This window comes from Cavia porcellus, unplaced genomic scaffold, assembly GCF_034190915.1.
Source record: "Cavia porcellus strain 051 isolate PalLab524CR breed Dunkin Hartley unplaced genomic scaffold, mCavPor4.1 scaffold_23, whole genome shotgun sequence".
Lineage (NCBI taxonomy): Eukaryota > Metazoa > Chordata > Mammalia > Rodentia > Caviidae > Cavia > Cavia porcellus.
In genome coordinates this window covers 6298476-6317166 of record NW_026947506.1, presented here as the reverse complement: position 1 = coordinate 6317166, position 18691 = coordinate 6298476, and the positions used below count along the sequence as shown (strand labels likewise).

At 48.5% G+C, this 18691-nt stretch overlaps 1 protein-coding gene across 1 annotated transcript in view; it reads right to left on the bottom strand.

Moving 5' to 3' along the window:
* The window catches only part of Bmpr1a (bone morphogenetic protein receptor type 1A), a 118054-nt gene that overhangs the window by 28968 nt on the left and 70395 nt on the right, over positions 1-18691 (bottom strand). Inside the window, exon 3 of the mRNA XM_063233740.1 lies at positions 2816-3022. Coding sequence (XP_063089810.1) covers positions 2816-2903 — 88 coding nt within the window. The 5' untranslated portion in view covers positions 2904-3022. The remainder of the gene's footprint in view (positions 1-2815; positions 3023-18691) is intronic.

Below are 18691 nucleotides of genomic sequence, written 5' to 3'. Positions count from 1 at the left end.
ACAAGTGAACTACAAAAGCTACTCACAGAAATAATCCAGGAGAATTTTCCTAATTTAGCAAAAGGTAAAGATACTCAGATGTATGAGGCATACAGGACCCCAGCTACCTACAACCCAAACAGAGCAACACCCAGGCATATAATAATAAAAATTCCAGAAATTCAATACAAGAACAGAATATTAAAAGCTGTAAGAGACAAGAAACAGACCACTTACAAGGGAACACCCATCAGAATTACAGCAGATTTCTCTGCACAAACCATCAAATCACGAAGAGCGTGGGGGGAAATAATTCAAGCTTTGAAAGATAATAATCTCCAGCCAAGATTGAGATATCCTGCACAACTGTCCCTGGAAATTGATGGAAAAACAAGGTGCTTCCAGGATAAAGAGGAACTGGGGGAATTTGCAACCACCAATTCAACTCTACAGAAAGTATTGCAGGATATTCTAAAAAAAGAAAAATACAAAGAACCCAGAAATAGTGGCGGGGAGGCCACAACAAATGGAGCAGAGAACAAAATGAAGAAGACAAACTGACAGCTACTGACAGAAAAAGAGCTTAACAGAAATGAGGCAGAGAAGATTGGATGATAGGAACAGCTATTTTGGAGAAAATGACATCTTAATAGGTAATACTGATTTAGTATCATCTTGTTTTGAAGTCTCATCTAGCTTTTGTCCTTCTGTCTCCAATGGTCTAAATAGGCTGTATCTTATTGGATTTTATTATGTACGATAGTATAAGCAAAAACCTTTTAAAGACAAGGAGATTATACAGAAACCATTGTTCATTTTCTGTTAGTCGATTCTAAATACTCTGTAATGCTGTCATTCTCTTGAATGGTTTTACATTGTTTTGATATACTTAATGCTACAGTATACGAAGTTGTACTCAAGGATTTCAAAGAAAGAAACAATATGGTAACTACTTTTAGGTTAGGATTATCTGGTGGTGAAACACTATTCTGCTTAAATGGTTATGTTTTGATCTGCGCTGTTTCGTTGTTATGCCCTCTTTTATCTCAATCTCCACTCCATTATTTACTTTTTTATCTTTATCCTTTTAATTAAAGGAAAAAAATAGCAGGATATATTATAGTAACCCATTTTGACTTTTCATTACCTTGATTTAAAGCCCTGTATTACTCTCACCATCTGGTTTTTAACTGATGTTCCCCTATTCTGTTTTGCTGGATAGTATCAGGTTCGAAAGTTTAGGCATCAGCTGTGAAGATAATGAGATTCATTATGACGCCCATTCTTGTTGACTTTTAGCTACTTTTGAAGACCTACAATGTCTCCAATGTTTTGGTTTTGTCGGTTTTATTCTTTACTGTTTTGTTCAATTGTATTATAACTAATGATATAGGCAATTCTATTAGAGATAGCGGGAGACATTATGGTAACCATTGTTGATCACCTGTATTATGTTTTTACATTATCTATTATGTCCACCCTTTTGACTTGACCGATTCTGTTCTGTTATGTCACATTTGGTTTTACTCTCTTCCAAAAAAGTAATAAGAACCGTGGGAGCAATGAAACCCAAAATGTGTAATAGTTATGGTACAAAAGAGAGGAAAAGAAAGTACTCTAAACTATATAACTGCATGTATATTTAAGTGTATAAGATAGAAAATGATATCACAGAGTTTTATTGGATCAATGAACAGAACTGTTTGCAGTATCATTGATGGAATGTCCACTTTACAAGCTTTAATTTTGTGACTTGAACAATTATTTCTAAGATGACAATATGTAATCCATTAACTAGTGATTTCCTACTGTTCATTTTTTTTCTGTAAATCTGTATAACTTGTACCCTTTCCCTGCTTTTTTTTTCTTTTCTCCTTAAATAAAATTAAAAAAAAAAAAAATAATAATAATAATAAAGCTACCTAAGGCAAAATACTAAGAACCTACAATTTCCTTCTGTGCTCACACTTGAAAATGAAAATACAAAAAGCTCCTGCTGTTCGGCACGTTCCTTCCTGAGGGGAGATGTTAATACACAAGGCTGTGAACCGTATGTTACAAAGGGCAAAGTGTGAAGCCAGAAACCTACGACAATCACATAATATGCAAGATGAAACTCTGTCTCAAACCTTTCTGCAGGCAGTGCCCGCTCCAGTCTAAAGTATCACGCTGACTACACCCTTCAGGAAAACCAAAGTGCAACACCGTCCACCTGATCTGCAGAGGCACCATAATCACCTCCTTTCTCGAGATCTGACTCTTGACACACAGTAGTAAAATCGCCACGCTGGTCATAAATAAACTTTCAGTATGAATCAACCTCAGTATTTTGCACAGGCAAGCACCATGTTTCCAGAATATTTTCAGAATAATGAACTAATATTTACACTTATTTCTTATTGTGCTATCTATCTATCTATCTATCTATGGTGACAGGGTCTTGCTGCATAGTTCAGACTGTCCTTAAATTTGCTTCTGTAGCCCAAGCTGGCCTCAAACTCTTGGTGATCCTCCTGCCTCAGTGTCCCAAGTGCATCACATGCATGTGACACCATACCCGGCTATATGCTTTGCATACAGTAGTTTATCTCGGAGAATCCTCACGAGCCCTAATGCTGTATACCATAAGGCCCATGTGACAGCAGGGAAAACAGGTTCAGAGAGGCTGACATTTGTAAAATACTTGAAAATGTTCTATTATAATCAAGTTCAAAATCCACGTGTTCGTGCTTTGCCTCTTTACCTAGGAGCTGACCAGGACGCTGTGCCACTGAAAGAACGGCCGGGCAAGTGGGTGCTCCCTACACAGAGCCTCACCAACACGAGTGGGACTCACCTTGGACATGGCAGACGACGAACAGATAGGCTCCCAGTAACCTGATGTAAACGCAGAGCTGAGTCATCGTTCGACTTTGATGTCCCATACACCGTGGCCTTGATAAGTGCTACTCCACACGTTCAAGTGACTTCACTCCGGGAGGTTTTCTTGTGAGGCCACAATCACTTGACAATGACTCCACCTCCCTCTGAATTCTCTTGACTCCTGCAAGATGAAAATATTAACAAGGCAATGAACATAACTGGATTTGGGAAAGTCTTCAAGGACTGAAAGAGGAAAACAAATGCCCAAACATACCTTTAAACAATGAAATATACTTTTAAAATCAAAGTTATTTTTGTTAAAAGCAATCAAAGCTCTGTAATTTCAACACTTAAATCATTTAATAACAGGTTACAACCTTTCCTGATCTCAGATCAGCTGAGCCACACATAAAACAAGAATAATACACTTAATCTCGATAGGCCAGTGCAGTGTCATCATGTACCAGGATCCCAGCTACTTAGGCTGAGGCAGGAGGATTGCCTGAGTACAGGAGTTCAATGCCAGCCTGGGCACACAGCAATATACTCACTCCAAATACAGACAGACAGGCAGATAGACAGAAAGACAGACAGACAGACAGACAGACAGACAGACAGACAGACAGAGATGGACACACACACAAAAAAAAAAAACAGGGGAGGGAAAGTCAGGGGAGGAGAGGGAGGAAAGGGAAGACCTCCAGAAGCTTTTTTTTCTGTCTGCTCTAAAATAAGTAGACTATTTTATTACTATCAAGAATGTCCCTTAATATCGTTACAACAACATAGAAAAGGCTGAATTTAAACTGTAAGTTACTAGCTAGAGGTGGTGAGATACCTGTAACCCCAGCATGAGGATGCAGATTCCAGGTCTGGGCCTACCCTAGGCAACTTGGCAAGACCCTGTCTACAGCACAGGTAAACGGCCACAGGACTGATTAATCTGGGGGTTACAGCTCACTGGGAATGCACCCCATGTGATTTCTAATACCACCATAAAAAAGTTATTCAGCAATGTTCATTCAAATCCCAGTGGACATAACAGAAATACCCTGAATACTTCAGACAATTTTCCCATGGATAGAAAGTGATCTAGAAAACATACATATTTAAATAAGTAGCATACGCCATTATCAAGAAGATAAAGAGAAACATTTTTAAGTGAGATTAGCTTCCAAAAACTCTGAGCTTTATTTAATCTGGGAGACGTGACACAGAGGTCTCCAGTTAAAGTTTAGCTATTACTAGCACGGACAGTGAACTCCTAAAGGCCTCAGAGTGAAACACCTAACGAGGTAACAGGAAAAGAAGGCAGGCTGACACAAGGTGAGTGTAACTGTTTTCCAAGCAGCCGGCTTTAGCGCTCTCTCCATGAACGAGTCCTGAGCAGAAGAGGTTTTGCTTCTGTGTGACACAACAGCCTCCAGTGTGGTGCCTACAATAAACCCGAGCTTCCTACCCACGCGCCTGTCACTTCATTGGCTCTCTGACGATGCTTACAGATGTCATTTAGAAGTGTTTTTGGTGCATAAGACTTGGTTCCAAAATCTCGCCCACTACCTCCTTCCCTACTAAAAGAGAAGCTAGTGTCTTCCCATGGCCACACAGTGCCGAGAGGGCGAGAGGCGAAGCCTACAGTGATCCCAGAGTGACGTCTGCAGTCTGACTCTGCCGCATGCCTGTGGAAACCTCGCCTCTTGCAGTGAATCACTTGAGATTCTAAGGATGCCTGCTCCAGGTCTGGAGTTTGTTTCCAGTGTTTCCAGCCCCAACCTCTCCCGCTTCTGCTTCCCGCTGCACAGCTCCTCCAGGCACACCCTCCACCTGACCAAGCCCAGCCTCGTCCTGCTCTAGGCCTGTTCCTCCTGCACCTGCCACGCCACCCGTGCAGGGCAGCTCCTTGCCCGGCCTCCCTTGGCTCGCGCTGCTCCCCTCCACACAGTCGCTCGGCCCCTTACCACCCATGGCGGCAAGCAATTTCTGCTTGAAGCAGCCCACGGTCTGGGGGTGGGAGCAGGAATTCCACCTGCTCACTGTCTTTTGGTACCCTCGTTCCTTCTTCCATTTAGTTACAGTTAATGCCTCGGTTTGGCTCTCCTCGAGTTCCCAAGGCATCCTACAGAGCAGGCCAAGAAGCCCTAAGTGCATCCCATCCCCACGGTCCCTCCACATAAAAGAGTTCTGTGGGGTCCTTCCTGATAGAAGTGCAAGTGCTGGGCCTGCCTCAAGTAAGTACCAGCCTCTGCCCATCTTCACAGCCACAATGTGTTAGCCCACAGTTAGAGAACTAGGTTAGATATCCGACTCTGTGTGCCAAATCCACAATAAACTAATATCAACTTTGCTGATATTAACTTTCCAAATGATCACAACCACCTTATAAGAAAGGCACACTTTGATTTTACAGATGAGCAAACAGCCACGTAGACTTTAAGGAACTTATCAAAGACCACATCGCTGGTAACAGCATTATAATTCAAAAGAGGTCCGATTCCAGACGGAACAGCTGACCTACACTGTCCTAATGCCATCTGACACATGTGATACAATACACCACGCAATGACACAGCTTTAGGAGTGTGTGGGATGCAGCGTGTCCTCGGTACAAGGTCCCTCTTCCCAAACTGTGTCACACACCTGCCAGCCTGGTGCAAGGACAGCACCTGGACAGACACCGTGGATCCCCACGTACGGCTGCCCAACACAGGCACGGGCCTCCCCAGCCCACACAGCAACATGCACCGTGATCAGGGTTTTCCGCTGATGAGGCCTGGAAGAGAAAAATGACCATGTGGGGAGGACACCAGAACCACTCCCAGGGGACACACCTGAAAGACCCAGGTCTCCAGGATGAAAAGAAACAAAGTCCACAAGCGTCTCTATGGAGGATGTGCAAAGGAGCGGGTGACTGAGCGATGGGGGCCTTGTCCAGTGCTCAGGTCCCGTGTGAACAGTGCTCTCGCGCCGGACGTACCTTTATGCCCTACTCATTAGCTGCTTACTTTATGAATGATTTTGTAGTGGATAACAAGAATGCTGTGATGAAAACAGAACATACCCAGTCTTCATGGAACTCACAGGCATTAAATGAGACAATTAAGAGACCCTGACAAGGAACAAGAAGATACACACAAAACGTGACTTGTGGGAAGAGCAAAGACAGAAAAGTGCAAGGCCCTGGAGGGGCTGCCCTCTCTCATGGAGCTCTGCTGGGGCCACAAATTCACAATGGCTAATTCTGAATGCTTCCCACCCCACCGGGATGAGGGGCTGGAGGCTCAGGATTAGCCACCACCACCTGAGGCTTCCCACCGAGGCTCCTGAGCACAAGCTCTTCTGTGCCCTATGCTCTCTGAGTCTTCTGAATTAGAATCTTTCGCCAGCTCCATCTATCACTGTATACACTGTATACCCCTAATAAACAGGGCTGTTTTAGGGCATCGGTGAACCCTTCAAGAGATACTGCCTTCCCAGCCATTCATGCATTACTAACCAGACAAGTTTTTCATTTTCTCGCTGTACCCTTAACACAGACAGCTGGCGCTCCTCGCTGAGTCCCCAGTAAGAAGTGACATTTAAGTCAGCCAAGTAAAAAATGGGGTGGGGTGGGGTGAGGTGGGGAGTTCCAGGCACAGAAAACAGCCTGTGCAAAGACTGAGACAGAAAAAAGCAAAGCAAGAATGCTATTCTGAAATGGCCAGGGACACAGCTCAGTGGCACAGCGCCTGCCAGGCAAGCGTGAGGTTGTAAGTTTGAGTTCTGGCTTTAAAAAAAAGCTGCTAAGACCAAGGCAGAGAGCAGTGATGCTCTAATTGATGAGAAAGGGGTCCGCGTGAAGGACCAGCCACCGGCAGCCTGGTCTGAGCAGAGACCCTGTAGCCAAATGGCCTCTCCGCTACCCTGTCCTTCCTGCTGCAGGTCACCCTCACCAGTCCACCGCCTCCACACCCCCTAATTCCTCATCATTGTTCAGCCCTGCTCCCCACACACAGCATGCAGCTCCACAAGCCCACCGCACTGGCTCTCCCCTCCGCAGTCCCCGTGACTGCTTCCCTCCACCGCTCCCCTGGTCACGCTGGAGACCCTGGAGCTGTACGAGAGTAGCCGGTTTGGTCTCCAGTGCTACACGGTCCCTCTCAGGTCTGTTCTGAAATAAACCTGTCCTTGATTCCTTCCCTTCGTGTCCTAACATAGTGTGGTGGGAGAGAGGCTAAAGTGACAAGAGAGACAAGAATGAACCCCCAAAAGGCTGTGTGTCCTAAGTGGGATGGGAGGCAACTATCGGGTTCCCAAGCTGTGGGTCGGACCATGCAGAAGAGCCAAGCAAACAGACCAGCGAGGAGAAAGCTGTGCATGGCGGGGACGCAGCTCAGCGGCACTGCGCCTGCCTGGCAAGTAAGGTCACAAGCATGATCTCTGGTACAAGAGAGAGAGAGACAGAGAGACAGAGAGAGAGACACACACAGAGAGAGAAGAAAGCTGCAGAAATTTTAAAAGCAACACTGGGGGAGGGATCCATAAACATCAAACAGACTTAATGTCACTGCACAATAGGTTAGATGTGGGGGTCAGGGAGAGTGAGAAGGTCAAAGAAGAACCCCACAGCTCTGGAAATGAGCGATCACTAAAATGGAAAAACGTGGGTTTTCAAAAGGTGGAAGAGGAGAGACAGAGGGCTCAAATTGGGGGATCTGCGATTACCCAAAGGGAATGCTAACAGGCATTTGGTTCCAAAATTAAAAGAAACACCTGGGGCTAAAGACATAAATCTGTCACAGCAGCAACAAGGAGTATTCAAAGGTAAGGCTCTGGCGACACGGCCTTCCAAGGAAAAGCTCCAGAACAACACTCAGTTAAAAATCCCATTAATCATGGGGCTTTAGCATGACACACATTTTGGTGACAACTCATGGAAAAAATAAATTTGTAATTCGGATCCATTATGCTCAGTGTTACTGTGGTTTATATTAACACAGCTGGGAAATAAACTACCATTCGAGGGATTGTTTTTTCACACTAAAACCAAACCAAACCAAGCCAAAAAGGTCCATCTGGTGACCTACAAGAAACACACGACCTTCACAAGGTGGCGCTAAGTCCCTTCCCTGAATGGGCACCGGCCCAGCCATCGGCTCCCTTCTAACAAATAAACAGGCTAGGAATAATAGCACACCTGGGACTTGGCCGACCAGGTCACAGAGGGCACTGGGCTTCCCCTTGCTCTCCGCCCTCCCTCTCCAGGAAGGCCAGCTGCCACGCCAAGCCAGGAGGACACTCCTGCAGGCCTTCGTGGCAAGGAGCTGCACTGCCTGGGAAGTGGCCCCTTAGTCCCAGCGGCTTGCAGGTGACTGGCGTGGCAGGCCTCAGCCAGGCTCCTCAGCCAGAGTCACCCTGCCCTAGCAGATTCTGGACACTCAGCAAAAGCATGTGACCACACACACGGGCTGTCTGAAATGCTGAGCACTGGAGCAGTTGGTAGAGCACCCACATATACTAATAAAACCATTAAGACAAATAATAAAAGCCAATCACCACACATTATCAGAATCAAGCGAGACAAGAGGCTGAAAAGCTGTTAGGTTGGGACACCAGGACGCCCAGAGAACTGACAGAGCGACTGACAAGCTTGTTTCCAGGAAGTGGGCTGGACGAAAGCATGCTTTGTTTTTAAATTGTCTCAACAGGACTTATTTTTGAGGGGAAAAAAATTTGCCTAGATTCTGTGCTATGCACTGCTGCATCTGTCTCTTTAACCTGTGGTGCCATAAAAATGCCGTCAGTGTTGTCTCCTAGGTAAAGGCACTTTTCCTTCACATCCTGGGGAGCAATTCCAGAGTACTGTGATCTCAGTCTGCTGGGTTTCAGGTAACAGTGCCGGGATTTATTTGCCGGGTGAGGACAGGGAAGTTACTTACACTAAGTCTCAGTTTCCTTCCCCCCAGATGGTAACACTGCTAACACGGAGGAGGGGTGCCTGGCATTGCAGCATGGAACATGCAATAAATAACTGATGTCACCTGGTCCTGCTGTGACTGTCACTCTTAACCACGCACTGGGCACTTATCTGTCTCATCATCTTAACTGTTATGAGTTATAAAATGTTAACCTTATTTTACAACCGTTTTAAAACTGAGGATTTTAAAATTCTAACATCTCTGGAGAACCAAACACGAACTGCTAAACTCCTACAGTGATTCATCAGAATCTTATGTTAAATGAAGACAGCTAACCTTGCAAAGCCAAGCCCACAAGGAGCTGCAGACATCCAAAGAGCTGCACTATCCCAATGGTAAAACGATGCAGACGTTTAAAGCTATTAGGTAATTAACCTAAACAGGCATCTAAAGAAATCTATGCCCCCCCCCCCAGACTGATACGCTCTATCCGCAGATTGGTGCAGTTTCTTCTTTAGGAAAGTAATGGCAAGGAGGCTGAATGAACAGTTGAACCCAGTGTTTTTAAACAGCCCAGAACAAAACAGGGAAAGGCTGAAGTCAGCTGAAAAAGCAACTAAAGTCATTCTTTCCTCTTCCCGTTAAGCCCCCCGCCCTGAATTTTACATTCTAGTAGAAAGGTCTGGGAAGCTCCAAGGAGCTGGCCAGCGGCCAAGCCGAGAGGCCAGGAGCAAACCCCCTTCCAGGGGTGCCCTCCCTCCCTCCTTCCCTCCCTCCCCGCAGCTCCAGGCGGCTCCAGGCGCCGGGCCTGACGGGCTCTCGGAGGAGGGATCGTGGCTGCAGACTTTCTGGCTCCACAGCCATTGTTTGCATGGCTGCGCGCCTTCTGCAGAGCTTGGATTAGCATAAGAATATTGTCTTTTCCCTTAACAAGCAACTCATCCATTTCTTCCCAGCCGGTCAAGCCCCGCCCTCCGATCTTTCCACTAACAGACACACTACAACTGCAGCTACTCTATTCCCAGTTTGTTTTTTTTTTTTTTTTTTAAATCTGTGTAAACAACAATCTCACTCAAACCCAAAACACACCCCAGGGAAATCACTGGAAGAGTTGTGTGTGCTCACTGAGGGATGCATACGATCTCAGGAACCCAGCGGTCTGAGTCTGCCTGTGCGGTCTGCTGGGGGAAAGACCCTCCAGGGGCCTGACGGGAACAACAGTCCTGAGCCAGCAGCACAGAGCTCGGTTCTGAGCTAAGCCAGGGACCGGCCCATGTGCCTTACAAGGTCACTCCCACCGGCCCCATCTTCCTGGTCTTTCAAACTGCTTCCTCTCCGTTCACTGCTCCTGTGCTCGGCTGTCACTCACTTCACCTGCGTGTGTTCCCCGAAACCCTTTGCGTTCTCTTCTCCTGGGGCCAGCGCAAACTCTTCTGGAGTTAGAGGGGCCAGCTGCCTAAGTGAGTGGGCTCCAGCAGACACACACCTGGAGCTCCATGAGGCTGACCGAGGCACCTCAATCTCAGGCGCTCAAGAAACATTTCCTGGGGCTGGAGGTTTAGCTCAGTGGCATAAGTGCCTGCCTTGCAAGCAGGCAGTCGTGAGTTTGATCCCCAGTACCGATTTAAAAAAAAAAAACATTTCCTGGCCTCCACAGTGCTTTTACATGTATTAAACAGAAAACAAGACAAACAAAGAAGTAAACCTCACAAATACTAGAGCCAGACTACACCACACACCAATCACTGGCACACCGGGCTCAGAAGGAATGCTCCGTGCCTGCCAACTGTTAATTTAAGAGGTCTGGGTGTTACTCTTGTGGAATAAGCACAATAACAAAAACAATAGCAAGAAAAAACAGCTCACACAGACACACACAGAAGTGACCCGGTGGTGGCAGAAATGCCCTCCTGGGGAGACCATCTGCACACCCTCTTCCACGAGGCTGGGAAAGGGCAAACAATGTGGTCTGTGTTTCAGTGTAGTGGGGGGTGGGAACCCCAGGGTGGGCCTGAGACAGATCTGGGGCTTCCACAGGGTTCAATGAAAGACCCTCACGCAGCACCCCACACATCAGGTTAGTGATGCTTGAACCCCATCACCTTCCTTCCTTCCTTCCAACACACAAGTTCGTTCTGTGTGGCTCATTCCTGCTGTGTGATTGCACAGACAGAGGAGAGGTGGGCCTGAGCAGTGAAAGGACCTTATGGTGATGACCAGCAGAAGGACAAAGGGCACGGAGTCTTCCGACCCCAGGTGTGGGCTTGGTAGAGTCTGCGTAGATCCAAAGGCAAACAGGAAATGATCTCTTCCGAGCCCAGCTGAGCGGAGCAGAGCTGCGCCATGTAAGAGGGCATTCACCTTCCTAACTGTAAGATAGAAGAAAAGCTCCACACAGTGAAGAAGACGTGTGCCCCAGTTCACCCAGACAAAGCCCAGATCTAGTCTTTCCTGCACAGAAAGGACTGCTGGGGAAGGAAGCAGAGGAAAAGTAGGATTTCAGGTCCCCCTGTCCAGCCGGGACTCTACTCCAGCCTGGCTGGAGCTGGGAACTGTCTCTCAACAGCTGGCTCCCTCAAGGCTGTGCCAACTGGACAACCAGATAAGGCTGCAGGCAGCGAGACCACTCCCTTCTCTGCTCTCGGATCTCACCTGTTGTTCTGGTCAGGGCCACCTGACCAACACCCTCCCTGACGGCATGGCAGGTGGCTGCTTCCCCAGAAGCAGGCCCAAGGCACTCAGCCATGCCACAGGCCTGTCCTCAAGGTCCTGAGCCTGGGGTCCTGCGCCCAGCCTCTGAGGGGTGGGGACTGTCCTGCAGGCACCAGCTTCGATGAACCCCACTTTCCTTAGCTGTCTCATCTCCTCGCACCCAGCTGTCCGCTCTCTGCTGAGACAAGCATCATGGCTGGGCTGTCTTGCCTGTCCCACATGACACATAGCTGGGCAGCAGGGCCGAGGGACAAGCCAGCTGCACCGCTTCAGGCCTGTCTCCGCCAGTGAACACCGCAAGCGACTCTAATGCTGGACCCAGGGCACCGCACCTTCTTCCAACCTCCAGCTCTCCCTGGCCTGGAAGAAGAAAACTGACCCCCAGAGCAGTGTCTGCCTGCAGATTTCTTCCTCAGCAGACTGCGCTAACACAGGCGTGCACAGTGGAGAAGTGACGGGAAACACCAAGCCCTTCTCTACACTCTTTTCTGTGTTTGGGTACGCATTTCCCCCCAGCACTCCAAATAGAGGCTCAGTTGTAGGCTAAGCCCCAGGAGAAGTCTGGGGGTCAGCTGGACTCCTGCTGGGCCTGCAGGGACATCGTCACTTAGTGTGAATAAGGACCCAGAACTGTCAGAAGCTGCTGGCAGCTAAGTGGACAGCCTCAAAGGGGGACCTCGGGGCAGCACCAGCAACGGAAGCAGCCAGATCTTGGGACTCAAGCCTGAATCACTTAGGACTTCTTAGTAAATCCTGTACTTGAGGTCACCAAGTCAGTTTTATTGTGACAACTGAAGACATTCCAGTTGATATGAGGATTAAAGAGAAAGGCCTACTTTAGTATTTAGGTTAAAGTGGCACAGAATTAGCAAATCGGACTAAAGCAAAGCACTTTCTAACACATATGTAAAGAAAACACAATTTGGGATAAGAAAGCAATTTTAAGGTGATTTAAATAGCTTTTAAAAGTGATTTAAAGCTACAAGCATCTCAATAATCTCACTCGCTACGTCTGCTAGGCTCTTGGTTCTTTCTCGCCAGTAGCCTCGCCACACCTCCAGATCCCTGGGCCTAAATCTCAGCTGTTTTTAGCTGGCACAGCCTCACATACCTGTGATGCCAACATTCAGCAGATGAGGCAGGAGAACAGCAAGTTCAAACCCAGCCTGGGTAACTTAGCAAAAGACCCTGTCTCAAAATTAAAATGATCTTAATCATTTCGACCCTCCCTCCTCCTCTTCCTCTTCCTCCTCTTCTTCCTCCTCCTCCTCCACTCCTCTCCACCCTGTCTGCTGTCAAATCTTCCCAGATCCACGCAGAGTGCAAGCACACTTCACTGCCACACCACCAGCCAGGGTACCCTTGTCCTGCGTGTCTCAAACAGCCTACCCGGCTTCCCCCTTTGCCCAGCCTCACTTTGTATTCCCAACACAGAGGCCAGTGGGCCTAAGAAGAGGCACCCTAAACCACACTCCCACCAACAGGGAAAGTGCCAGTGCCCAGAGGCCCCCAGCTTCTGTGCTCTCCCTGCCCAGCTGCACACAACCACATGGCAGGGCCAGCAAGCAGCAGCGCCCGCTGCCCGGCCGCACTGCATTCTTCCCGGACACCTTGAAGGGCTTCTTCCGAGCCTGTTCCCAGAGACCTGCTCCCCTCCTGCGCCCTGCTCACCCGATTTACATGGTCCCCGCAGGGCTCTGTCCCCTGGCTGCAGTACTGCCGTATCCCAGCACCAGGAACTTGAACTCTGTGGGACACTCACTGTCCTGTGAACTGCCTGCCATGTGCTCCAGAAAGGGAATGGAGCAGGGAGGACCACATCGGTTTGTTCGCTTGGTACCTCCAGCACCTAAACAGTGCCTGGCATACAGCTGGTACCGAGGAAATGACGTCACGGGGCAGAAGGAATAAAATCTCACGCCAGTTCCTGTACTATACAGACGCACCAGACTTTCCCAGAGGAGGAGGCAGGGATAAATGACCCCATTCCCTTATCTCGACACAACTGAAGAGATACAAAAACCATACCACTTCCTTTCACTCGCTTAAGCCCTGACTTGTATCAAGAACAGGAGGGAAATTTTCCACTTTGGATCTGAGGTACAAATTAAGAGGTCTTTAGGCGCAGCTTCTATGGTACATGATTAAGACTTCTTGGGTACTCTGCGTAAGGCTGACAATGACTTGGGTTTTATTTTTACCATTACACCACAACAAATAATTATGGAAATAATCACAGAAAAAAAAGCAAGCAAGCAAGCAAGCAAGCAAACCCAGTCCTATCTTGGGCGCAAAGCCTGTGGTCTGGTTGAGGGACTTCAGAGTGCCCTCCGAATCCAGGGGCAACTTTACAGTGAGCAGGCTGGGGGAAGAGCCCAGATGGGCGAACCCCAAGGCTCCAAGCACCCTGTGCAGGAGCAGAGGGTGTGAACCTCGGGCCTTTAAAAATGCTTCCCTGCCAAGCGTGACCCGCACCTACCAGGAACCATACCCTCGCAGGCCTACAGGCCCCAGAGCGAAGCCCAGGACCCCAAACTTGCTGCGCAGCATGAGAAGCCCAGTGCTTACCGCCTGTGTGACAGGTCCCGGCTTCACCTCTGCTCCTCCACGGCGGTGGCAGGTCTGTGCGGACTGCACTGCACACCGGTGCAGCGTGTTCGTCCCAGGGGTTTGGGGGCGCGCACTTGTCCTTACTCCCTTTTAGTGCAGACACCTTTCTCATTTTTCCTAAGCTACTGAAACTCTTAACTTGCCTTTTCACTTTAAAGAAGGGCTGTGAGCAGAACAAAAGGGCCCTGCTTTGTGTATTATTCAGCTTTCTAAGATGAGTGAAACCAACATCCTTCCAGGAGTATGGTGCAGTGGTTTGTTCAGACAGGTTTGCGAGGCAGATCTGCAACGGATACACGCAGCCCTTTGTGACTCACTTTCAAAGCTAACAGTGTGGAAACCTCACAGCTGTCTGTAACCAGTCTCTTCTTGATGGACATAACAGGTCACTTCCATCTGCTGGTATGAAAGGCAATGCTACAATAATGAAACTGAAGTAGATGCTTCTGTTATGGCTTCCTATGCAGACAAATCTACAGGAAAGATTCTAAGAAGTGGGATTCTGGTTTTTGTTTTGTTTTGTCTTTTTGAGACAGGGTTTCACTATGCAGTTCAGGTTGGCCTCAAACTCACAGCAACCCTTCTGCCTCAGCTGTCCCAGTGCCGAGATTACAGGCATGAGCCACCACTCCTGGCTGGGCCACTCTGGGCCTAACGGCGAGTTTGATAAATTATCTAGTAACCTTTGTTGTCTGCCTCTAGTACTTGGGATTAAACCCAGGCCCCTCTGCATGCTAAGCACTTGGATACTGAGCTATACCTCAACTTTTTACCTTTTGTGACAGGGTTTCACTACATTCCTGTGCGCTGGCCTGCCTGCGACCCTCCTACATCTGCATCTGCTTCTGCATGGCTGTGATTACTGGTGTGTACTACTTTTTTTTTTTTTTTTTTGGTGGCAATGGAGATTGACTCCAGGGCAGCGGCAGTGAACCTGCTGCGTGAATGCTGCAGCAGGCACACAGAGCCCTTTCTGTCAGTCAGAGAGCTGAGAGCCGAGTCCCCCCAGCAGCTGAGCCCTGGGTACCAGCTGTTTTCTCTAAACTAAAAGTTCAGCGCAGTGCTAGCACCTTGTGATACATAAATGGGTCTAGGCTGCAGTTTGGACTCTCAGTCTCTAAAAGGTCGCCATCGCTGGTCTAAGGCCTTCACACTGACCTGTACCCTAGCCCTTTTAACTTTTTATTTTTAGAAGGGTCTTGTCAAGTTGCCTAGACTGACCTGGAACTCAGGATCCCCTGCCTCAGTCTTCTGGGCAGCTGGGATTAGAGGTGGGTCCCCACCATACTTTGCATTTCCCAAGTACCACACACTGATGTAAGTAGTTTTTAAAAACCCAAGGACCTGAGAATAAACATTAAGAAATGGAAAGTGGGGCTGGGGATTTAGCTCAGCGGCATAAGCGCCTGCCTTGCAAGCAGGCAGTCATGAGTTCGATCCCTGGTGCCGATAAAAACAAAAAAGGAAAAAAAAAAAAAAAAAAAAAAGAAATGGAAAATGTGCATCATGTATAGCATATCAGCTGCCTTTCCACGGCTGGACAATACCTCCAACACACACAGCCTAACGCAGAAAGATTGATTCTGCCTCAAGGCTTCAGTTTCAATGCACCATCAGCTGCTCCAAGGCAGAACTGGCAGGGAAGCCGTGGCGAGTGACCAGTAGAGATAGGAGGCGCCAGACAGCAGGGGTCTGGGGACAGGGACGCCCCCTTGCGGTTCAGGCCCTATCTCCCAACAGCACACCATCTAATCACCCTCCAAAAACCCTCCTCTTGAAATAAGAGGCTGTGAGAGTATATTTTTAATTCAAGCCGTAACAAATACGTCAGGCCAGATGTTTTAGTAGCAGGTATGTGATCTACTCCTAAATTAATTCTAAATTTAATGATGCCCCCTTCCACCTTAATGAAGCTCCTAAGCTAATGACCTGGTCCCTCCAGGACGTGGCGGTGCTCAGAGGTGGGGCTCCTGGAAGAGACTGTGTCATGGGCTCTGGCTGCAACACAGATGGAATCACCATCTGACAGTGTCCAGAGATGGTGGTGACAGTTACAGGAGGTGGGCCTGGTGGAGGAAGCAGGTAATGGGGCTTGGCTGGCAGGGTGGATCTTGTCCCCATGTCTGTCTGGCTCTCTCTGCCTCCTGTCTACCATGGGGGAAGGGTCTAGACTCTCCCACAATGCCATAACTTGCCAAAGCCTCAAAGCAGATGAGCCAGCTACCATGGTCTGCAACTTCTCAGACCATGAGCCAACTCAGTCCTCCTCAGTAATTCAAAGGTCCTGTAGGGAAGGCAGCTGCTGAGAGTGGACCGCTGGGCAGGCAGGCCACCTCCTCCCCTCACTGGAGCAGGAATTTGCATTTATTGATGGTGAGTCTTAGGTTCTGTTTCCTTCCTCTCTCCTACCTGTCTAGCAAAGTGCACTTCTTTACCCAATACACATTTACTGTTTGTACATTGCAGAGGTTCCCTAAGACCAGACACCACCTCTGAAATGACCTGGGGGACTGTTACAGAGTTCAGGTAAGGAAAGGAACGTGACCCTAAGGGTCTACTATGGGGATGGTTACACAGGAGCCACTGTCATGGGTGTCGATATATTGGCTGCCAGGCAGAACTCTGGATGTGATCATGAAAATGTCTTGAAGGTGCTCAGCAGGTATCCACTGACCAACTGGATGGGGCTGCTGAGCACCTAACAGGGACTAGTCCTGCGGCCAGTGAGCACCAGAGGACAGGCCGGTCTGGGAAGCTCCCGCAGGCTGCTGCCTGAACAGCTTTGTGAAAGCGGATCTAAGGCACAGACGTTGACAGTGGACTGCTGAAAGCACAGGAGTGGAATTCAAACCTGGAGCCACAGGGAAGCAAGACAAACACTAGGACGAGGGAGTCAGGGAAGCCTCTAGGAAGGTGCTAACACAGACACTCAGGCCTGGGAAGTGAACAGATTTCAAGCCAGCAGAACGTGAGGGAGGCATCGGGACTTGGAAATCACAAGCAAAGGGGGCGGGGGGTGAGGGCCACAGTAAAGATACAAACCACAGCAGACGGTGAGACTGAAAGCAGCATAGTAAGTAGCTGTAGATTTGGTTTGTCTTACTACTTTCTTAAGAAAAAGTGGTAAAAGACGAGGAAGAAGAGGTAGGAATGAAGTCAGAGGCTCCTCCAGTGCTCGAATACAGCAGCCTGAACCTAGTGCGCAGGAACAGGCACTCCCCCAGGCCCCCAGCATGGCAGCCCAGGGCCATTAGGAAGGTGGATGGAAGAGAGGGGTGGAGAGAGCCCCGTAATTACAACAGCTGGGGGCTCGCAGCTTGAGAGGCACCGGTGATGAAAAACCAGAAGAACAGGATTACAGGGATAGAGCCACAGGATTTGGCAACTTCTGGATCTGAGAGAAGTAGAAATGCAGATGCCACAGGCCCTCTCAGGTTTACATCTTAGGCTGCTGAACAGATTACAGAACAGCAGGAGACACAGGTGAAAAAGCAGCAGCTTTGAAAACCAGCAACAGCTCCAACCAGGCTGAGGGGTGAGCACAGGCCCTCTACTGTGCAAACCCTAGGTACAACAGAAAGATGGCGAAGTAAAGGATGGACGTGCTTCAGAGCTGGAAAACAGGAATGGGCACAGAAGGACGCAGAAGAAAAACTAATGTAAAAAGTATTAAATATATAACAAAAAAGTAGAATTACTCCATAAAACCAAATGCCAGTCTCTGAAAACACCCATGAAACACACAGGCCCACGGGACGTGTCCTTGCAGCGGGTCAGTAGGGGCATTATGGACTCTGTAGCCATGAGCCCAAGGAACCTCTTCTCTCCAGAGGTGGTGCTTTGTTACAGTAATGGAAAGCGGATGAATACAGATGCCACTAGCCATCTTGGGGCCTCCTAACCCTAACCCAAACCTCTCCCACTACAGCCCATGCAGCTGCAAAGTCACAAGCAGGCAGCTAGAAGAAACCTGAACAGAGGTCACATAAATATACCAGCAGCAATCCACCAATCGCAATTTAAAAAGACAGTAATGGTGTCTTGAAACCTGGGTTATACGGTGGCAATGTGAACGGAAGAGGATGGGAATACCCTCTGCTTTCCTTCTGGGGCGGCACAGTGAACGAGAAGCAGTGCTGGGCTTCCCCGCAGAAGCGAGAGTGCACCGCTGCATTTTCACTGCGCCAAAGGGACAGCCATAGCAACAATACAACCCATTTTTCTACAGGCTGGGCCTACAGGGCTTGCTTCGTGCAGGCCCTCAAAAGGCTGCCACCCCTAGCAGATCTCGGCAGACCCACAGACCTCCCACACCAGACCATGGGGGAGCACACCCTTGGGCCTGCAGACACAGAGGACTCCTTCCCGCTCAGCTGATGGGCAGCAGTCTGTGTTCTCCTGACCACCAGTGCCCACTGAACACTGAACAGCTACACATACAAAGCATGTGGGTAGCCCAGACCTCAGGAACGGACATGAAACTCCTTTCAAGGGAATTCAGAAAGAGTACACTTAACCCCAAAACTTCCTAAGCAGAACTAAGAGATAAGGTGAACAGCAGGCTGCCAGTTTGGTACGACCACAAGGAAATCAAGCCACAGAGGAAGCTGCCCTAATGTTCTGGTCCACAGACT